Source organism: Paralichthys olivaceus, chromosome 9 (genome assembly GCF_024713975.1).
Source record: "Paralichthys olivaceus isolate ysfri-2021 chromosome 9, ASM2471397v2, whole genome shotgun sequence".
Lineage (NCBI taxonomy): Eukaryota > Metazoa > Chordata > Actinopteri > Pleuronectiformes > Paralichthyidae > Paralichthys > Paralichthys olivaceus.
In genome coordinates, this window is record NC_091101.1 from 15,669,000 (window position 1) to 15,691,992 (window position 22,993).

Genomic DNA, 22,993 nt, shown 5'->3' on the forward strand with positions numbered 1-22,993 from the left:
TAAGATAAACAATAACATGATCTTTTTCATTTATCACCAAAAAATCACATCTGTCAGTGATAGGAAGTGAACACTTAAGATGTACTCTGCAACTTATATGGACTCACACACTCACTCACGCACCCACCACTGCAAACCCCCTCCTCCACAGCAGAATAAAAGGAGGGTTGATGTCCAGTGGAGCTTTCCACAAGTTGTGGTTCTGAAAATGCCTCACAAGTTACTATATAAGGACACAATGGCACTGACTGTTTACTAAACCACATACATCATTTAGGGGCACAAATCTAAAAGTTAAAGGCCTCACCTCTAGAGGAGAGTCTGGTTCATCCAGGATGCTCTTTTCACTCTGTATCCGCTGCATCGTCCCTGTAGAACTGGGGTCCATTATCAGCACGTTCTGACTACCAGCTCTGCCGAACTTACAGTCACTCTTTCTGGAGTCAGTCGTCCTGCACACCTCGTAGTTGTACACATGTTGGAGAGTCCCTGTCCCCAAAGTGTCTGAGTAACGTGGTGGATAATATGGAATCACAGGGAGATTGGAGTGATACAGGACACGAGACTGTCTCCACCTGTAGATTTTCACTGAGATAATAACCACTACACACGTGATGAAGAGGAAGGAAACTACAGCCAGAGCCAACACTAAGTAAAAAGTCAGGTTGTCGTTGTACTCCTTGTCGTGCGTAAAGTCAGTGAACTCCGACAGCACTTCAGGGAAGCTGTCCGCCACCGCCACGTTAACAACGACTGTAGCTGAACGAGAGGGCTGCCCGTTGTCCTCCACTATAACAGTCAGTCTTTGTTTCACTGCGTCTTTATCAGTGACTTGGCGGATAGTTCTTATTTCTCCATTCTGTGAGCCCACTTCAAACAGCGCCCTGTCTGTGGCTTTCTGCAGTTTATAGGAGAGCCAGGCATTCTGTCCAGAGTCCACATCCACAGCCACCACTTTAGTGACCAGATAGCCCACATCTGCTGAACGAGGCACCATCTCAGCCACCAGAGAGCCACCAGTCTGGACTGGGTACAGAACCTGAGGGGGGTTGTCATTCTGGTCCTGGATCAGTATTTTCACAGTCACGTTACTACTCAGTGGAGGAGAACCTCCATCCTGAGCTTTGACAACTAACGGAAGTTCTTTAATTTGCTCATAATCAAACGAACGCACTGCATGAATAACTCCAGTTTCACTGTTGATGGAGACGTAAGACGAGGTTGGATTACCACTGATCTGTGTTTCCTCTAGAAGATACGAAATTCTGGCGTTTTGATTCCAATCAATATCTCGTGCTTTGACAGAAAATATGGACATTCCAGGGGAATTGTTTTCTGCCACGTGAGCAACGTAGTTAATTTGGTCAAATGACGGGGCGTTGTCATTCACGTCAGAGATTTTCAAACGTAATATTGTTGTAGTTGACAAAGATGGCGATCCTGAATCGGCAGCCCTAACAGTTATGTTATACTCTGGCACAACTTCTCTGTCAAAGGGTGAGTCCGTTAGTAACGCATAGTAATTAGTTAATGTTGATTTTATTTTAAAAGGGAGGCTTCTGTCTGTTGTACAAATAATCTGACCATTTAGTTCTGAGTCTGCGTCAATCACATTAATTATTGCAACTGTGGTGCCCAAGGGAGAGTCCTCCGGCACCGGGCTCGAGAATGACATCACATTTATGACAGGTGCATTATCATTGACGTCTAAAATCTCGATTAGCACCTTACTTGAATCTGTCAAACCTCCTTGGTCCATAGCCTCAATCATAATTTCATATTTCTTATCTTTTTCATAATCAACTTGCCCTGAAAGTGTTATGGTTCCTGTTGTGCTGTCTAAATGAAATATGTCAGCCAACTGCGATTTCATATTTGAAAATCTATATGTAACCTGACCGTTTGATCCACTGTCTGCATCACTTGCATTCACTGTCGCGATATAGGTGCCTTTTAAAGCGTTTTCATGAACAGCAGCTCTGTATAGAGACTGGTTAAATACAGGTGGATTATCATTAATATCGAGCACTGTAATATATATATTTACTGTACCGGATCTATGCGGAGTTCCACCGTCAACAGCGATGAGCCTCAGTGATATTTTTGGCTCGGTTTCTCTGTCTAATGGTTTTTGTAAGATCATCTCGGCATATTTTCGACCATCTGGACTTGAGTGTTGCTTTAAATTAAATATGTCGTTGGCAGATAGAATATATTTCTGCAGACCGTTACTGCCCGCATCTGTGTCCTCCGCACTGGCTAATAAAAAGCGCGAGCCCAGTGCAGCTGACTCACTTATTTCAAATGTAATTTCATCGTTTTCAAAGGTAGGAGAGTTATCATTTATGTCAGTTATTTCCACTGTTATTCGGTGCAACTCCATTGGATTTTCTAAAATCACCTCAAAGCTGAAGCTGCACGGTGTCACGTCTCCACAAAGCAGCTCTCGGTCTATCCTCTCGTTCACGACTAAGATGCCTTTGTCTGTTTTCAGCTCGGTGTACTGGATGCTTTGTCCGGTCACGATACGGGCACGGCCAGAACGGAGCCTTTGCACATCTAATCCAAGGTCTTGAGCTACGTTTCCAATAACTGAGCCCTTTTTCATCTCCTCTGGAATTGTATACCTTATTTGACCGGATACGATGTGACTGAAACACCACAGGAACAGCAGAAACGGCACTACTGGCGTACAATTCAAACGCCATTTTACGCAGGAGGGAGGATAATTTCCAAACGCCATTGTACAAAAAAGATAAGATACGATACCAACAGCCTGCTACATAAAATCCAGAAAAAACAAAGTCGGTGGAATCAAGAAATCCTTCGATATTAAAGTCCTCACTCCGAATGTATTTCTGTCTGTTGTCTTCCTGAAGTGCAGTTTGATCTGTCTCGTGTCTAAACAGAAAAAGGAGGTTCCGTCTCCTCTGAATCAACTCTGGATGCTTGTTTCACTGACCAATAGCGTCCCTTACTGTCCAAAGTATGAACGCCACGAACACAGGCAGAAAATGAAATGTTTTGCCATGCAGTCCGGTGTAGATGAACTATAGTTTGTTACTAAAAAAACAACAAAAAATACCTCATCATCCTTTACGCTAAGACTATATTTACAAGTCTTTTTTTTTAATCACCAAAATAATTACAAATCTGTCAGTGAAAGTAACCGAACATTTAATCACCCCGAAGATGCACTCTGCAATTTATATGGACTCACACACTCACCACTGCAAACCCCGGTGAATTAAAGAGGAGCTGTCCACGAGTTTGTGGTTCTGAAAATGCCCCAAGAGTTAGTAGTTATGGACACAAGGGCACCCACTGTTTACTTAACTCTCTGAAAAAGCACAAACATAACTGCAATCAATAAGTTAAAGGCCTCACCTCAAGAGGAGAGTCTGGTTCATCCAGGATGCTCTTTTCACTCTGTATCCGCTGCATCGTTCCTGTAGAACTGGGGTCCATGATCAGCACGTTCTGACTACCAGCTCTGCCGAACTTACAGTCACTCTTTCTGGAGTCAGTCGTCCTGCACACCTCGTAGTTGTACACGTGTTGGAGAGTCCCTGTCCCCAAAGTGTCTGAGTAACGTGGTGGATAATATGGAATCACAGGGAGATTGGAGTGATACAGGACGCGAGACTGTCTCCACCTGTAGATTTTCACTGAGATAATAACAACTACACACGTGATGAAGAGGAAGGAAACTACAGCCAGAGCCAACACTAAGTAAAAAGTCAGGTTGTCGTTGTACTCCTTGTCGTGCGTAAAGTCAGTGAACTCCGACAGCACTTCAGGGAAGCTGTCCGCCACCGCCACGTTAACAACGACTGTAGCTGAACGAGAGGGCTGCCCGTTGTCCTCCACTATAACAGTCAGTCTTTGTTTCACTGCGTCTTTATCAGTGACTTGGCGGATAGTTCTTATTTCTCCATTCTGTGAGCCCACTTCAAACAGCGCCCTGTCTGTGGCTTTCTGCAGTTTATAGGAGAGCCAGGCATTCTGTCCAGAGTCCACATCCACAGCCACCACTTTAGTGACCAGATAGCCCACATCTGCTGAACGAGGCACCATCTCAGCCACCAGAGAGCCACCAGTCTGGACTGGGTACAGAACCTGAGGGGGGTTGTCGTTCTGGTCCAGGATATTTAATTTCACGGTCGTATTAGTGCTTAAAGGTGGGGAACCGCCATCCTGTCCTTTTACTAGAATGTTTATAGTTTTAATTTGCTCATAGTCAAATGATCGCACTGCTTGTATAACTCCAGTTTCCGCGTTAACTGATATGTAAGTGGATATGGGGTTACCGTTCAACTGAGTGTCAATAAGTAGGTAAGAGACACGCGCGTTCTGCCCCGAGTCAAAGTCGTGCGCTTTTACGGAAAACACAGATAATCCTGGTGAGTTATTCTCGATAATATTAGCTTCATAATAACTCTGTTCAAACACAGGGGCGTTATCATTGACGTCAGAGACTCTAAGTGTTATGGACTTGTTAGTTGAGAGTGGTGGGCTTCCGTCATCCACAGCTGTGAAAGTTATATTGTACTCAGGATTACGCTCCCTGTCAAGTGCACCGCTTGTTACCAGAGTGTAGTAATTCTTTAGAGATGACTGGATGGTGAACGGTATATTGTTCTCAACTGAGCAGCTCACTTTGCCATTTTTGCTTGAATCTACATCTTTCACGTTAATGATTGCTACAGTGGTTCCACTCGGGGAATTTTCAGCGATGGCATTTGAAAACGAGGTGAGTGTTATTACCGGCGCATTGTCATTTACATCCGTCACTTCAATTATAACATTTGTTGATGTGCTTTGTCCACCTTGATCTTTCGCCAGCACACCGATCTCAAATATTTTATTCTCTTCATAATCAATTACACCGTTTACTGTCAAATCACCGCTGTTCTCATCCAGCAGAAATAGCTCCGCAACATTACTAGACATGCGATTAAAGTGATACGTGACACGACCGTTCATCCCTTCATCTGCATCTGTTGCGCTCAAACTCACCACTAAGGTTCCCTTTGGCACATTTTCTTTAACAGACGCCTTGAAAACTGCCTGCGTAAAAACCGGGGCATTGTCATTTGTGTCTCGGACGGTTACATGTATTTTTAGTGTCCCTGAACGCTGTGGTTCACCCCCGTCCACAGCAGTTAGCGTGAGAAGCAGCTTTGCTTCTTTCTCTCGATCTAAAGCACCTGAGAGATACAACTGTGCGTATTTATGACCATTGGGGCTGGACAGGACCTTGATATTAAAACGCGTTGTTGGGTGTAACGTATAGCCATTTAAAGCGTTGATACCCACATCTAGGTCGGTGGCACTCACTTGTAGTATTTCGGTACCTGGAAGAGCAGATTCTAGTATTTCTAAATGCATTTCTTTCTCGTGAAACACGGGTGCATTATCGTTTACATCCAACACTTCCACTACGACGCTGTGCAGTTGCATTGGATTCATCATGATCATTTCAAAATTCAAGCTACAGGGCGATGTCTGCCCACAGAGCTGCTCTCGATCTATTCTTTCTCCCACGACCAGAGTCCCTTTGTCTACATCCAGCCTGATATACTCGCTGCTTTCACCACTAACAATTCGGGCACTGCCTAATTTCAGTCTTTTAGCGTCGATACCCAGATCTTCAGCCACGTTTCCTACAAAGGAGCCTTTTCTCATCTCCTCTGGGACAGAGTAGCGGATCTGGCACACTGTCGCCTCGATGAGAAAAACAAGGATGAAGGCCCGTACTTGCCTTTTACCCGTGTATCCGTTGCTGATAAGAATCATATTCACCAGTCAATCCGCCACAAAAAAGGGTCCAAAACAGTCTGCTTATTATCCCGTATATTTCATCTGCTGACGTGTTTTGTAATCCGCAGTGAGGCAACGACTAAATCAGTCTATAAATCAACCGGGATATTTAAGCACCGAATGTCCTGTTCTCCGCTGTGCACTAAGACGAGGACTGGAGGTGTAGCTGCATTTCAGAGGCTTCACATGTGCTATGAAGGGCAACAGCGGCCCTCAGAGTCTGATATGAAAATAACAAGAGCAGTCACAACAGAAGGGGGGGGGGGGGGGGAGAAGCCATCAAAGGTTTTAAGTATCTTGAAGTTATGTGTAATTCAATTTGTGCATATGTGTAACATAAGAAAGAATGATATCAATGATGGAGCTTATAAAGTACTTGAATGACTGACTGAAAACCCTCTTTTGTGCTACTAATATGTTGGAGAATCTCCCCCAGACCCTGCAGATGTCAGTGTAAAAGACACCATTATAGACTGATATCAGCTGATAGAGTCAAAATGTGCATGGTCCTCACTGCCTCCTTCACTTTTCAGTCAGTTGGCTCAACTCTGATATGAGCTACGCACTACTACCATTTGCAAAGTCAAAGAGACAAGCTGTAGAGAGAAATAAACTATAATCTAAAAATATACAAAGGTTAAAAAAAAAAAGATGGATCAGCAAACTCACCTCATTGATATATATTTTGTTTATGGGACGCTGTCCTTGGTTCTGAAAATGATGGACTGTCGTGGAACAGTTTACCCTGAATGCAACTAAAGAATGGAAGAAATATGAATGCACAAAGGCAAAAGAAAAAAACAATTAACCAACCTCTACAGGAGAGTCTGGTTCATCCAGGATGCTCTTTTCACTCTGTATCCGCTGCATCGTCCCTGTAGAACTGGGGTCCATGATCAGCACGTTCTGACTACCAGCTCTGCCGAACTTACAGTCACTCTTTCTGGAGTCAGTCGTCCTGCACACCTCGTAATTGTACACGTGTTGGAGAGTCCCTGTCCCCAAAGTGTCTGAGTAACGTGGTGGATAATATGGAATCACAGGGAGATTGGAGTGATACAGGACGCGAGACTGTCTCCACCTGTAGATTTTCACTGAGATAACAACCACTACACACGTGATGAAGAGGAAGGAAACTACAGCCAGAGCCAACACTAAGTAAAAAGTCAGGTTGTCGTTGTACTCCTTGTCGTGCGTAAAGTCAGTGAACTCCGACAGCACTTCAGGGAAGCTGTCCGCCACCGCCACGTTAACAACGACTGTAGCTGAACGAGAGGGCTGCCCGTTGTCCTCCACTATAACAGTCAGTCTTTGTTTCACTGCGTCTTTATCAGTGACTTGGCGGATAGTTCTTATTTCTCCATTCTGTAAGCCCACTTCAAACAGCGCCCTGTCTGTGGCTTTCTGCAGTTTATAGGAGAGCCAGGCATTCTGTCCAGAGTCCACATCCACAGCCACCACTTTAGTGACCAGATAGCCCACATCTGCTGAACGAGGCACCATCTCAGCCACCAGAGAGCCACCAGTCTGGACTGGGTACAGAACCTGAGGGGGGTTGTCATTCTGGTCTTGGATCAGTATTCTGACAGTAGCCACTGAGCTCAGAGGAGGGGATCCAGCATCACGAGCAGTTACGTTAAATTCAAACCATTTAATTTGTTCGTAATCAAATGACCTAACTGCATGAATGGCACCAGTTTCTGAATTTACTGACACTAAAGAAGACACCTGTGCCCCATTGATCTGTTTTTCCTCTATGAAGTAAGAAACACGAGCGTTTTGGCCTCCGTCTGCATCGGTAGCACTGAGAGTAAACACAGAAAATCCAGGAGAGTTGTTCTCTGGCAAGTTCTTACTGTATTCCAATTTATCAAATGTGGGTGGATTGTCATTCACGTCAGACACTTTGACATTGATGTTCTTAGTAGCAGACAGAGGCGGAGTCCCTTGATCAGAAACTGTTATGGTGATGTTATACTCAGGGATACTTTCTCTGTCTAAGGTGTTTTCAGTTACTATGGTGTAATATCCAGTTAATGAAGACTCAATATTAAAAGGTACGTCAGAGTTAATGGAGCATTTTACCACACCATTACCCTCAGAGTCTTCATCATCAACATTAACAACAGCTATAGTTGTACCTGGGGGCGAATCCTCGGATATAGAGTTAGAAAATGACATAAGCTGTATTGTTGGGACGTTGTCATTCTCATCAATTACTTGAATAATAACTTTGCACGTGTCTGTATAACCCCCGTGGTCACTAGCCTGCACGTTTAGTTGATAAGTCTTAGATCTTTCAAAATCTAATTTACCTGTAACTTTAATCTCTCCAGTTTTAACATTCACTTCAAAAAGCTGCTTCGCTTCTCTGGCAACGTGAGCTATGGAATAAGTTACTTCACCATTAACTCCGTTATCTGCATCATCTGCACTAACAGTGGTTACCACTGTCCCTTCAGGAGAATTCTCCTTGACATCTGCTTTATATACAGGCTGACTACACACTGGCGCATTATCGTTAGCGTCCAGGACAGTGACATGAATACGCACTGTTCCTGTTCTACGTGGCTCGCCGCCATCTGAGGCGATCAGCACGAGTGTGTGCGTCTCCTCTTTTTCTCGATCTAACGGGTTCTGTAAAACCATCTCAATAAATCTGCCTCCATCCGGTTGGTTCTGTACTTCCAATTTGAAATTATCTGAGGGTTTAAGGGTGTATTTCTGGATATCATTAATAGCAACATCAGGGTCGTCTGCACTCTCCAATGAGAAGCAAGTACCTGCAGCAGCATTTTCGACAATTTTCAAATTAACAGCATCCTTTGGGAACAATGGGCTATTATCGTTAATATCTACCACCTCCACTGTTACTCGATAAAGCTGGATTGGATTTTCAAGAATTACCTCGAAACTAAAGCTGCACGGCGTCGTCTTTCCACAAAGCTCTTCCCGGTCGATTCGCTCTTTAATAACAAGGGTGCCTTTGTCTCGGTTTAAATCAACATACTGTCGGCTGCCTTTTGTAATAATGCGAGCTTTACCTGATATGAGCCTCGCCACATCCAAGCCTAAATCTCGAGCAATGTTTCCAACAAACGACCCCTCAGCCTGCTCCTCCGGTACGGAATACCGAGCCTGTCCATTCACTGAGCTCAGATGGAAAAGACAAAGAATAGCAACCAGCGCCTGACATCGGCCTCTGCGGGCGATTTTCCACACACAGGCCATCATAAATCCAAAGATACAGACGCAGTTATTCCTTTCAATGCAGAACCGATGCAATTACATCCAGAAATAGAAAAGGGTAATGATGTTTCAGCAGAGAGATTCCACACATTCAGATTTGACGGACCACACCGTCTTCTGTCCCAGAAGTAAATCGATGAATGGAGTTAAAGGGGTGGACCGCTGCACTGCTTATTAAGGCAGTTAAGTCAGTGATGTATCAACAGCGGCGCTCAGAGCTCATCTACGGTAATGTATCTGATCTTCACATTATTAGGAACAGTTTAAATGTTGTATACAAAACATATACACATTATTAAGACTTATTTCAACATTTTGGAATAAAGCTCTATAATAATGTGAGCAGTACGATTAAAAACTCTAGTTTTACACTGAAAAGGCTGTGTTCCATAAACGGCTTTTGTGAAGTGAAGTGAATCAAACCTTGATTTCCAATATATCATAACTGACTCTAAGGGTGTAACATTAATGGGGATCATTTAAATAAAATTGAAAAATGCAAACATTAACTTTAAACATAAAATAGTGGCCTAATTATATTGATTAATCTCAAGACTGAAAAAAATAGGATGGGTAAGGGATATAAGAATAGCTAAAAATATTTTTTTCTTTCGAAATATATATTTTTTTTAAATTTCATAATTTTTTTATTAGGTGGTACAATGTGACTGTTGATTAACTCTTTTATTGTGAAGGTATGATGTTAGACAGGTTATTAAGAATGTGAATAACCTGGTGTGAACTACAAGAGGTAAAGAAAGTTGTTATAAAGTGAATCTGACAGTCATTTCAGCACCATGGACAGCGACACCAAAGCGCTACTGACAACTGTAAACTTTGCTCAGAGACAAACAATGAGAGAATTGAGAGTTGAAAATTAAACTTATCACTCACCAAAGTGGACATTTGAGAACAGTTGCCTGACAGTTGCTTGTCCACCTGTGTTGTTTCAATTCCGGCTCCATCCACACTGACCAAACTTTGACTGATCGGCTGCATATATTTCATGTCACTCTTTCTGGAGTCAGTCGTCCTGCACACCTCGTAGTTGTACACGTGTTGGAGAGTCCCTGTCCCCAAAGTGTCTGAGTAACGTGGTGGATAATATGGAATCACAGGGAGATTGGAGTGATACAGGACGCGAGACTGTCTCCACCTGTAGATTTTCACTGAGATAATAACCACTACACACGTGATGAAGAGGAAGGAAACTACAGCCAGAGCCAACATTAAGTAAAAAGTCAGGTTGTCGTTGTACTCCTTGTCGTGCGTAAAGTCAGTGAACTCTGACAGCACTTCAGGGAAGCTGTCCGCCACCGCCACGTTAACAACGACTGTAGCTGAACGAGAGGGCTGCCCGTTGTCCTCCACTATAACAGTCAGTCTTTGTTTCACTGCGTCTTTATCAGTGACTTGGCGGATAGTTCTTATTTCTCCATTCTGTGAGCCCACTTCAAACAGCGCCCTGTCTGTGGCTTTCTGCAGTTTATAGGAGAGCCAGGCATTCTGTCCAGAGTCCACATCCACAGCCACCACTTTAGTGACCAGATAGCCCACATCTGCTGAACGAGGCACCATCTCAGCCACCAGAGAGCCACCAGTCTGGACTGGGTACAGAACCTGAGGGGGGTTGTCATTCTGGTCCTGGATCAGTATTGTCACAGTCACGTTACTACTGAGTGGAGGAGAGCCTCCATCCTGAGCTTTGACACTGAGCTGAAGTTGTTTAATTTGCTCATAATCAAACGAACGTACCGCATATACAACGCCAGTTTCAGAGTTTATGGACACACAGCTAGAAACTGGATTACCGCTGATTAGCGTGTCCTCAAGAAAATAGGAGATTCTAGCGTTTTGACTCCAGTCCAAGTCCTGCGCACTGACTGTGGTGATGGCCATTCCAGGAGAATTATTTTCTGTGACGTAGGCAGAATACGACCTTTTCTCGAACAACGGAAAGTTGTCGTTTACGTCAGAGATTCTAAGTTGTAATGTGACTGAGCTAGAAAGAGGAGGAGACCCCGAATCCGTGGCTATGATCGTAATCACATATTCAGAAGTTGTCTCTCTGTCAAAATGCTGATCCGCTACTAAATTATAGTAGTTTGTTAATGAAGACTGGATTTTAAACGGCAGCGTTTTGTCTATACTACATTTTATTTGACCATTTTTCTCTGAGTCAGCGTCTTTGACATTAATTACAGCTATAGTTGTACCGAGTGGGGCATCTTCTGATATAGTATTAGAAAACGACATGATATTAATAACAGGGTCATTGTCGTTGACGTCAATAACGTCAATTATAACTTTACTGGTCCCAGTCAAACCACCTCGATCCCTTGCCTCTAACCTGAGCTCAATTTTTTTCTCTCTTTCAAAGTCAATAATTCCACCAACTGAAATGACCCCTGTGTTTTCATCAATAATAAACATATCAACAGCGAAGCCTTTTATTTTTGAAAAATTGAAAATAATTTCCCCATTAGAGCCGCTGTCAGCATCTGTAGCGTTAACCGTTGTAATGTAAGTCCCCTTTGCCGCATTTTCCACGACGACGGCCCTGTAAACTGACTGGTTAAATACGGGGGCATTGTCGTTTGCATCTAAAACTGATACATTTATATTCACCGTGCCAGACCTCTGTGGGTTTCCGCCATCTACAGCGATTAACTTTAGAGGGAGACTCGGGTGTTCCTCTCTGTCTACTGGCCTCTGAAGCACCAATTCAGCGTATTTACTGCCGTCTGGATTTGCATGCTGTTTGAGAATGAAATAATCATTCGGAGACAGAATGTAATTTTGTAATGCGTTTGATCCGACGTCGGGATCAACTGCGCTTTCAACTGGAAATTTAGCTCCAGCTGTAGCAGATTCACTCATTTCGAAGTGAATGTCTTTATTTGGAAAGAAAGGAACATTGTCGTTTATGTCTAAAATTTCGACCGTGACACGATGGAGTTCGATTGGATTTTCTAAGATAATTTCGAAATTGAGGCTACACGGTGTCACGTCTCCACAAAGCTGTTCACGATCTATTCTCTCATTCACAACCAGAATCCCTTTGTCTGTCTTCAGCTCAGTGTACTGGATGTTTTCTCCGCTGACGATGCGGGCACGGCCAGAACGGAGCCTTTTCACATCCAGACCAAGGTCTTGTGCGACACTGCCAATAACGGAGCCCTTTTTCATCTCCTCTGGAATAGAGTAACGAATCTGTCCAGCAACTCTGTTACCCACAGAAGTAAGCAGGAGAAGAAAGCCCATCTGCCATTCCAATATGCAAAATAAACGCCATCTTACATTTCTAGGGCGCAGTTGGCTGCGGGAAGCCATATCAGAAAAAAAATAGATCGAGAAGAATGAAGTGTCCTCAGTTAAAGAACATAAACACGAGCTTGTAGTCCACCTTAAAAACGATTCAGCTTTCTTGAACAATGCGCTCCTGATATATTCCAAACACCAATGTGTAAAAAGGCACCACTTCACACCGTGTCCTCCTTCGACGGAAAAGATCTCCACTGTTATGCTAGACTATGCAGAGGGAGGAGAAATGGGAGGCTGGCTGTGAACACTTAAATTGTTTCACTGACGAACAGCGTCGCTTAGAGTCCAAAACCTGAACTCCTCACACTGGGACGTGGAGGTTGAGTATTTTATTACTGTGAATTGGTCGATATGAATGAAATGCTCAAATGTATATGATTTCTTGATTCGTCATATGTTCAAAACTGTATCTGAACTGAATCAGCAATGACGCTGAATACAATGCTGTTAAAAAAACTACACATTTCAAAAGCAGTAAGAAAATGTAAAAAATGTCGCTGTCTGTGGTACTGAAACAAAAAAAAGCACATATAGTTGGAGGAAGAGGAAAGCTATATGTAAGATCTGTACTAAAATTAAATCAAATAAACCTTATTGACCATAAAGCGCACACTGTCATTAAAGAGCAATACGAGTGCCATTAACTGCATGAAGAGAACAAAGTCATTTCTAATGCATTTTGACAAAATGCTGATTTTGTTTTTAACCCCGTGTAGAGGTCATTAATTCAACGAAGTGATGTGGATATTTTAAATTTTAAACAGCTGGTCCTTAACTAATTATAAAAAATAAACAATGAGCAGGGATGAAAAGTGTGGGATATTGGGAGCCCAGAAACAAGTATTGATCATTTGCTCAAACTGAACTCACCTCTAGAGGAGAGTCTGGTTCATCCAGGATGCTCTTTTCACTCTGTATCCGCTGCATCGTCCCTGTAGAACTGGGGTCCATTATCAGCACGTTCTGACTACCAGCTCTGCCGAACTTACAGTCACTCTTTCTGGAGTCAGTCGTCCTGCACACCTCGTAATTGTACACGTGTTGGAGAGTCCCTGTACCCAAAGTGTCTGAGTAACGTGGTGGATAATATGGAATCACAGGGAGATTGGAGTGATACAGGACGCGAGACTGTCTCCACCTGTAGATTTTCACTGAGATAATAACCACTACACATGTGATGAAGAGGAAGGAAACTACAGCCAGAGCCAACATTAAGTAAAAAGTCAGGTTGTCGTTGTACTCCTTGTCGTGCGTAAAGTCAGTGAACTCCGACAGCACTTCAGGGAAGCTGTCCGCCACCGCCACGTTAACAACGACTGTAGCTGAACGAGAGGGCTGCCCGTTGTCCTCCACTATAACAGTCAGTCTTTGTTTCACTGCGTCTTTATCAGTGACTTGGCGGATAGTTCTTATTTCTCCATTCTGTGAGCCCACTTCAAACAGCGCCCTGTCTGTGGCTCTCTGCAGTTTATAGGAGAGCCAGGCATTCTGTCCAGAGTCCACATCCACAGCCACCACTTTAGTGACCAGATAGCCCACATCTGCTGAACGAGGCACCATCTCAGCCACCAGAGAGCCACCAGTCTGGACTGGGTACAGAACCTGAGGGGGGTTGTCGTTCTGGTCCTGGATCAGTATTTTCACAGTCACGTTACTACTGAGTGGAGGAGAGCCTCCATCCTGAGCTTTGACAACAAAAATCAGTTCTTTAATTTGCTCATAATCAAAAGAGCGCACTGCATGTATCACTCCACTTTCGGAGTTAACTGACACAGAATGAGAAACTGGAGATCCACCAACATTTGTATCCTCCAGAATATAAGATATTCGGGCGTTTTGGTTTTCATCGGGATCTTTGGCCACTACCGTCAGAACAGAAACACCAGGTGAGTTGTTCTCTACGATAAACGCATTGTAAAGACTTTGTGAAAACACTGGGGCGTTGTCGTTCACATCAGAGACCTTTAAATGAAACGTTCTTTTTGATGAGAGAGGAGGATTTCCTGCATCTGTCGCAACAACAGTGATGTTATATTCTGAAGCACTTTCACGATCTAACACAGTGTCTGTCACTAATGTATAATAATTTCTCAAATTAGATTTGATCTTAAAAGGTGCGTTTTGTTCTATTCTACAGTTAACTTTTCCGTTATCACCTGAATCGAGGTCTTTTACATTTATGATGCCAATAGTTGTTCCAGGAGGGGAGTCCTCTGACACGGGACTAGTGAATGACATCACGCTAATACTAGGGGCGTTGTCATTCACATCACTTACTTCAATGATGACTTTACTTGAATCTGTTAAACCACCCTGATCCTTTGCATCAATTCTGAGCTCAAATTTTTTATCCTTTTCAAAATCTATCGGGCCTGAAACAGACAGCACACCAGATAGTTGATCTATAGACAACAAATCAGCTATATTGCTCTTTAAGTTTGAAATCGAATACGTGATGTAACCATTCGAGCCACTATCTGCGTCTGTAGCGTTGACAGTAACGATATTCGTGCCTTTTGTTGCGTTTTCTATGACTGTGCCCTTATACACAGACTGATTGAAAACGGGCGCATTGTCATTGACATCTAAAACTAATATGTTTATATTTACGGAGCCAGATCTCTGTGGATTTCCACCATCTACAGCTATAAGCTTCAAAGAAAGATTGGGAGCCTCCTCTCTGTCTAACTGCTTCTGCAGCACCATCTCTGCATATTTACTCCCGTCTGGATTCACATGCTGCTTTAAAACGAAATTGTCGTTTGAGGTTAAAACATAATTTTGCAGGCTATTCTCGCCAACGTCAGGATCCTCTGCATTGTCCAGCGCAAAACGAGCACCCAGGTTAGCGGACTCGCTTATGTCTAACATAATATCTGACTTCTTGAAAACGGGAGGATGATCATTCACATCCAACACTTCAATCGTTATGTGGTGTAGCTCCATAGGGTTTTCTAAAATAATTTCAAAGCTGAAACTACACGGTGTCACGTCTCCACAAAGCTGCTCTCGGTCTATTCTCTCGCTCACGACTAGAATCCCTTTGTCTGTCTTCAGCTCTGCGTACTGGTTGTTTTCTCCGGTCACGATACGGGCCCGACCAGAGCGGAGCCTTTTCAGATCCAATCCGAGATCCTGTGCTACATTGCCGATAAGAGAGCCCTTCTTCATCTCCTCTGGTATCGAGTAGCGTATCTGACCAGCTACGTTAAGAAAGAAGTTAAGTAAAAAGACAACCATTACCAGATGAGGTCCGAAATACAAACGCCATTTGCAGAGTGGTTGTTGATACGCCATGTCAAAGAGGGATATTTTCCGAGAAAAAAGAAAATAATTCCTTGAACCTGAATCCCAACTACGTCCACTCTTCCAAGAGCTTTGTTAAAATATCAGAAAAAGCTACAACAGTCCCAAAATATTTTCTTTTCCGATATGTATGTTTCCTGGTGGTGCCTCTGAGTCTACTGTGTGATCTTACAAGCAACGTAACTGAACTGCAGCAGAGAGATTATGGGTCCACATCAAATTCTTGTTGAACAGCGTCACTTAGAGTCGTAAATGTGAACACCAAACAATTTGGAAGCACATCGGAGATATGCAGTATCCAAATGAGATTAAATGATCAATATGTATTTCTGTTTTATAATTCCAACAGCCTTGAAGAAAAACGAAAATAATAAATATGTAAATGACCAAATATTGCATTTGGAAATTTTGAGAAAATTACCAAAGAAGCTGACAGGCTAAAAATATTATTATTATGATTATTATTGCTGTTGCTGTTGTTGTTGTTGTTGTTGTAAAGTCATAGTCCCAACAGTTGACGTAGTATTAGCAGAGTGTATATTTTCTGACTATAAATTATGAGAAATAATTTAACTTTTCAAAGTATTGAGCATTTTGTTTCAAATTGGAGCTGTCCGCCCTGTGGCACCGACAATAATCGTGATCATTTCATTAAGAAGGCAGTCAGTTACTTGCTGCAGTTTAATTTCAGTTCTGAAAAAAACAACAACTGCATAATCTAACACTTCGCGTATAGCAACTCACCTCTAGAGGAGAGTCTGGTTCATCCAGGATGCTCTTTTCACTCTGTATCCGCTGCATCGTCCCTGTAGAACTGGGGTCCATTATCAGCACGTTCTGACTACCAGCTCTGCCGAACTTACAGTCACTCTTTCTGGAGTCAGTCGTCCTGCACACCTCGTAATTGTACACGTGTTGGAGAGTCCCTGTACCCAAAGTGTCTGAGTAACGTGGTGGATAATATGGAATCACAGGGAGATTGGAGTGATACAGGACGCGAGACTGTCTCCACCTGTAGATTTTCACTGAGATAATAACCACTACACACGTGATGAAGAGGAAGGAAACTACAGCCAGAGCCAACACTAAGTAAAAAGTCAGGTTGTCGTTGTACTCCTTGTCGTGCGTAAAGTCAGTGAACTCCGACAGCACTTCAGGGAAGCTGTCCGCCACCGCCACGTTAACAACGACTGTAGCTGAACGAGAGGGCTGCCCGTTGTCCTCCACTATAACAGTCAGTCTTTGTTTCACTGCGTCTTTATCAGTGACTTGGCGGATAGTTCTTATTTCTCCATTCTGTGAGCCCACTTCAAACAGCGCCCTGTCTGTGGCTTTCTGCAGTTTATAGGAGAGCCAGGCATTCTGTCCAGAGTCCACATCCACAGCCACCACTTTAGTGACCAGATAGCCCACATCTGCTGAACGAGGCACCATCTCAGCCACCAGAGAGCCACCAGTCTGGACTGGGTACAGAACCTGAGGGGGGTTGTCGTTCTGGTCCTGGATCAGTATTTTCACAGTCACGTTACTACTGAGTGGAGGAGAGCCTCCATCCTGAGCTTTAACTACTAACTCGAGCTGCTTTATTTGCTCATAATCAAACGAGCGCACTGCATGTATCACTCCGCTTTCGGAATTAACAGAAACATAATTGGAAACTGGAGATCCACCAACATTTGTATCCTCCAGAATATAAGATATTCGGGCGTTTTGGTTTTCATCGGGATCTTTGGCCACGAGCGTCAGAACAGAAACACCAGGTGAGTTGTTCTCTACGATAAACGCACTGTAAAGACTTTGTGAAAACACTGGGGCGTTATCGTTCACATCAGAGACCTTTAAATGAAAAGTTCTTTTCGATGAGAGAGGAGGAATTCCTGCATCTGTCGCAACAACAGTGATATTATATTCTGAAGCACTTTCACGATCTAACACAGTGTCTGTCACTAATGTATAATAGTTTCTCAAATTAGATTTTATCTTAAAAGGTGCGTTTTGTTCTATTATACAGTTAACTTGTCCGTTATCACCTGAATCGAGGTCTTTTATATTTATGATGCCAATAGTTGTTCCAGGAGGGGAGTCCTCTGACACGGGACTAGTGAATGACATCACGCTAATAGTGGGGGTGTTGTCATTCACATCACTTACTTCAATTATCACTTTACTTGAATCCGTTAAACCTCCTTGATCTCTCCCTTCAACTCTGAGCTCGTATTTTTTCTCTTTCTCATAATCAATTACACCAGTTATTGATATTACGCCCGTTTTTTCATCTATTGTGAATAATTTACCAAAATCACTGCTGAGGTCTGAAAAATGATACGTCACTAGACTGTTTGACCCAAAATCTGCGTCACTAGCATTAACAGTTGTCACATATGTACCACTCGGTGAATTTTCCATTACTGTAGCTTTGTACACAGATTGATTAAAAACAGGCGCATTATCATTTGCATCAAGAACAGTAACATTTATATTCACTGTGCCAGATCTTTGCGGAGTTCCTCCGTCTACAGCTATCAGCTTCAGAGACAGATGAGGATTTGTCTCTCTGTCTAAAGTCTTCTGAAGCACCATCTCCGCGTATTTCTTTCCATCTGCATTAGAACTTTGTTTTAAAATAAAATTATCATTCTCGGTCAAAAAGTATTCTCTGAGTCCATTAACACCCACGTCTGGGTCTTCTGCACTCGTCAGTGGAAAGCGAGAGCCAACATTTGCTGATTCACTGATTTCAAACGGGAGGCTATTTCTTTTAAACGTGGGCGAATGATCATTTATGTCTGTAATTTCAACTGTAATCTGATGGAGCTCCATAGGGTTTTCTAGAATTACCTCAAAGCTGAAACTACACGGTGTCACGTCTCCACAAAGCTGCTCCCGGTCTATTCTCTCATTCACGACTAGAATCCCTTTGTCTGCTTTCAGCTCGGTGTACTGGTTGTTTTCTCCAGTTATGATACGGGCCCGACCGGAGCGAAGCCTTTTCAGATCCAAACCAAGATCCTGTGCTACATTGCCGATAAGAGAGCCCCTCTTCATCTCCTCTGGGATGGAATATCGGATATGACCACTGACAATATCGTTGAGACAAAAAAAAAGGATGAACAGAAGCTGCCATTTCCGTCCGCAGCCAAAGCGCCATTTTACGCACCGAGCGTAGCATCGCATTCCAAATCCCATGGCAAGAAAAACACGAAAATATTATCCACACTGATCCAAGCACGATGCTTATTGCAAGAAATAAGGAAGAAACAATCCACTAAATAAGGAATATGTTGTCCTCACACTTTACTGTATCTATTGAGGCGAGTCCACCCCTCGAATGTCAGAACACATAATGCTCCCTATCTCTGTTTCTCTGACGACCCACTGTATGTAGCAAGGGAGGAGACTGTGTGGCAATGTTTTAAAATTATGTTGGATTGACCAACAGCGTCTCTTACAGTTCAAAACCAGTAACAGCATACAACAGATATATATTTCATGGAAACATATTGAATTTGTTTGGACAGATAATTCAGCATGTTAAATTACGAAACAATATATGTCATACCGTTGCTTTAAGGCCACATTTATGCAGCTTGCTCTAAACAAGACAAGTGTATCTTTAAAAATATAAATGCAACGCCTGTGACATAGACAGAGCCTGAATAGCTCAAATATGACACAGCAATAATATCATGACTCAGGAAGTACTGGGACAGAAAATGCAGCATTGTTATTTGAACATTGAAAGGAGCCTTTTCGATTCTCAGAAAAATCATCCAAAACATCTAAAAAATAAACCATCACAATTGAATACATATAAATATTTCCTGGATATGAAGACTGTGCGGAAATTGTCATCATCGTGCAAGAATCCGAAAAAAGGTATCACTTTGTGTTAAAGAACCCCACGTCCAATTAGAGTAATGTGGCTATGAAATTGTATATCAGCTAAAATGAAGAGAGTAAAGGTTGACATTAATCTGAGGCTCTGAATGTAAGTACATCAGCAGCAACCCTATCAAAGATGCTGTCCATGGTCCTGAAAATTAGGACATGGCGCGCAACTGTTCACTAATGCACGTAAACACACACAGGAAATTATGGGTGAAGAGACGAGGCTACATGAACTCACCTCTAGAGGAGAGTCTGGTTCATCCAGGATGCTCTTTTCACTTTGTATCCTCTGCATCGTCCCTGTAGAACTGGGGTCCATGATCAGCACGTTCTGACTACCAGCTCTGCCGAACTTACAGTCACTCTTTCTGGAGTCAGTCGTCCTGCACACCTCGTAATTGTACACGTGTTGGAGAGTCCCTGTCCCCAAAGTGTCTGAGTAACGCGGTGGATAATATGGAATCACAGGGAGATTGGAGTGATATAGGACGCGAGACTGTCTCCACCTGTAGATTTTCACTGAGATAATAACCACTACACACGTGATGAAGAGGAAGGAAACTACAGCCAGAGCCAACACTAAGTAAAAAGTCAGGTTGTCGTTGTACTCCTTGTCGTGCGTAAAGTCAGTGAACTCCGACAGCACTTCGGGGAAGCTGTCCGCCACCGCCACGTTAACAACAACTGTAGCTGAACGAGAGGGCTGCCCGTTGTCCTCCACTATAACAGTCAGTCTTTGTTTCACTGCGTCTTTATCAGTGACTTGGCGGATAGTTCTTATTTCTCCATTCTGTGAGCCCACTTCAAACAGCGCCCTGTCTGTGGCTTTCTGCAGTTTATAGGAGAGCCAGGCATTCTGTCCAGAGTCCACATCCACAGCCACCACTTTAGTGACCAGATAGCCCACATCTGCTGAACGAGGCACCATCTCAGCCACCAGAGAGCCACCAGTCTGAACTGGGTACAGAACCTGAGGGGGGTTGTCGTTCTGGTCCTGGATCAGTATTTTCACAGTCACGTTACTACTGAGTGGAGGAGAGCCTCCATCCTGAGCTTTAACTACTAACTCAAGCTGTTTAATTTGCTCATAATCAAACGAGCGCACTGCATGTATCACTCCGCTTTCGGAATTAACAGAAACATAATTAGAAACTGGAGATCCACCAACATTTGTATCCTCCAGAATATAAGATATTCGGGCGTTTTGGTTTTCATCGGGATCTTTGGCCACGAGCGTCAGAACAGAAACACCAGGTGAGTTGTTCTCTACGATAAACGCACTGTAAAGACTTTGTGAAAACACTGGGGCGTTGTCGTTCACATCAGAGACCTTTAAATGAAAAGTTCTTTTCGATGAGAGAGGAGGAATTCCTGCATCTGTCGCAACAACAGTGATGTTATATTCTGAAGCACTTTCACGATCTAACACAGTGTCTGTCACTAATGTATAATAGTTTCTCAAACTAGATTTGATCTTAAAAGGTGCGTTTTGTTCTATTCTACAGTTAACTTGTCCATTATCACCTGAATCGAGGTCTTTTATATTTATGATGCCAATAGTTGTTCCAGGAGGGGAGTCCTCTGACACGGGACTAGTGAATGACATCACGCTAATAGTGGGGGTGTTGTCATTCACGTCACTTATTTCAATAATCACTGTACTGGCATCTGTCAAACCTCCTTGATCTTTTGCATCAATTCTGAGCTCGTATTTTTTCTCTTTCTCATAATCAATTACACCAGTTATTGATATTACGCCCGTTTTTTCATCTATTGTGAATAATTTACCAAAACCACTGCTGTGGTCTGAAAAATGATACGTCACTAGACTGTTTGACCCAAAATCTGCGTCACTAGCATTAACAGTTGTCACATACGTACCACTCGGTGAATTTTCCATTATTGTAGCTTTGTACACAGATTGATTAAAAACAGGCGCATTATCATTTGCATCAAGAACAGTAACATTTATATTCACTGTGCCAGATCTTTGCGGAGTTCCTCCGTCTACAGCTATCAGCTTCAGAGACAGATGAGGATTTGTCTCTCTGTCTAAAGTCTTCTGAAGCACCATCTCCGCGTATTTTTTTCCATCTGCATTAGAACTTTGTTTTAAAATAAAATTATCATTCTCGGTCAAAAAGTATTCTCTGAGTCCATTAACACCCACGTCTAGGTCTTCTGCACTCGTCAAGGAAAAGCGAGAGCCAACATTTGCTGATTCACTGATTTCAAACGGGAGGCTATTTCTTTTAAACGTGGGCGAATGATCATTTATGTCTGTAATTTCAACTGTAATCTGATGGAGCTCCATAGGGTTTTCTAGAATTACCTCAAAGCTGAAACTACACGGTGTCACGTCTCCACAAAGCTGCTCCCGGTCTATTCTCTCATTCACGACTAGAATCCCTTTGTCTGCTTTCAGCTCGGTGTACTGGTTGTTTTCTCCAGTTATGATACGGGCCCGACCGGAGCGAAGCCTTTTCAGATCCAAACCAAGATCCTGTGCTACATTGCCGATAAGAGAGCCCCTCTTCATCTCCTCTGGTATTGAATATCGGATATGACCACTGACAAAATCGTTGAAACAAAAAAAAAGGATGAACAGAAGCTGCCATTTCCGTCCGCAGCCAAAGCGCCATTTTACGCACCGGGCGTAGCATCGCATTCCAAATCCCATGGCAAGAAAAACACTAAAATAGCATCCACACTGATCCAAGCACGATGCTTATTGCAAGAAATAAGGAAGAAACAATCCAATAAATAAGGAATATGTTGTCCTCACACTTTACTGTATCTATTGAGACGAGTGCTCCCCTCGAATGTCAGCCCACAAAATGTTCCCTATCTCTGTTTCTCTGACGACCCACTGTATGTAGCAAGGGAGGAGACAGTGTGGCAATGTTTTAAAATTATGTTGGATTGACCAACAGCGTCTCTTACAGTTCAAATCCAGTAACAGCATACAACAGATATATATTTCATGGAAACATATTGAATTTGTTTGGACAGATAATTCAGCACGTTAAATCACGAAACAATATCAGCCATACCGTTGCTTTAAGGCCACATATATGCAGCTTGCTCTAAACAAGACAAGTGTATCTTTAAAAATATAAATGCAACGCCTGTGACATAGACAGAGCCTGAATAGCTCAAATATGAGACAGCAATAATACTGTATCATGACTCAGGGAGTGCTGGCACACTGAATGCAGCATTGTTATTGGAACATTGAAAGGAGCCTTTTCGGTTCTCAGAAAAAATATCCAAAACATCTAAAAAATAAACCATCACAATTGAATACATATAAATCTTTCCTGGAGATGAAGACTGTGCGGAAATTGTCATCATGGTGCAAGAATCCGACAAAGTATCACTCTGTGTTAAATAACCCCATGTC

General features: G+C 42.9%; 6 protein-coding genes across 28 annotated transcripts in view; all 6 read right to left on the reverse strand.

The window, feature by feature from the left end:
* Positions 1 to 22,993, reverse strand: part of LOC109648067 (protocadherin gamma-A11-like) — a 225,240-nt gene that overhangs the window by 106,910 nt on the left and 95,337 nt on the right. The window contains exon 1 of one of the 23 annotated variants that reach the window (XM_069531656.1): positions 9,967 to 12,566. The exons of the other annotated variants lie outside the window; for them this stretch is intronic. Coding sequence (XP_069387757.1) covers positions 9,967 to 12,405 — 2,439 coding nt within the window. The 5' untranslated portion in view covers positions 12,406 to 12,566. Of the gene's footprint in view, positions 1 to 9,966; positions 12,567 to 22,993 lie in introns of those variants that run through there. 23 annotated transcript variants of the gene reach the window in all.
* LOC138411404 (protocadherin gamma-A1-like) lies at positions 209 to 3,010 on the reverse strand. Its single transcript, XM_069531659.1, has one exon. It carries the CDS (start codon positions 2,741 to 2,743, stop codon positions 224 to 226), a length of 2,520 nt encoding a protein of 839 aa, XP_069387760.1. The 5' UTR covers positions 2,744 to 3,010; the 3' UTR covers positions 209 to 223.
* On the reverse strand, positions 3,352 to 9,223 carry LOC109633112 (uncharacterized). Its single transcript, XM_069532066.1, has 2 exons — positions 6,637 to 9,223; positions 3,352 to 5,799 (listed from the first exon to the last, which is right to left on the reverse strand). Exons 1-2 carry the CDS (start codon positions 9,055 to 9,057, stop codon positions 3,367 to 3,369), a joined length of 4,854 nt encoding a protein of 1,617 aa, XP_069388167.1. The 5' UTR covers positions 9,058 to 9,223; the 3' UTR covers positions 3,352 to 3,366.
* LOC109633021 (protocadherin beta-4-like) lies at positions 12,735 to 15,693 on the reverse strand. Its single transcript, XM_020092643.2, has 2 exons — positions 15,330 to 15,693; positions 12,735 to 14,042 (listed from the first exon to the last, which is right to left on the reverse strand). The coding sequence occupies exons 1-2, from the start codon at positions 15,691 to 15,693 to the stop codon at positions 13,252 to 13,254; spliced, it is 1,155 nt and encodes a 384-aa protein (XP_019948202.2). The 3' UTR covers positions 12,735 to 13,251.
* LOC138411406 (protocadherin gamma-A10-like) lies at positions 16,375 to 19,057 on the reverse strand. Its single transcript, XM_069531662.1, has one exon. It carries the CDS (start codon positions 18,886 to 18,888, stop codon positions 16,390 to 16,392), a length of 2,499 nt encoding a protein of 832 aa, XP_069387763.1. The 5' UTR covers positions 18,889 to 19,057; the 3' UTR covers positions 16,375 to 16,389.
* LOC138411511 (protocadherin beta-11-like) lies at positions 19,715 to 22,465 on the reverse strand. Its single transcript, XM_069532067.1, has one exon. The coding sequence runs from the start codon at positions 22,268 to 22,270 to the stop codon at positions 19,715 to 19,717; it is 2,556 nt and encodes an 851-aa protein (XP_069388168.1). The 5' UTR covers positions 22,271 to 22,465.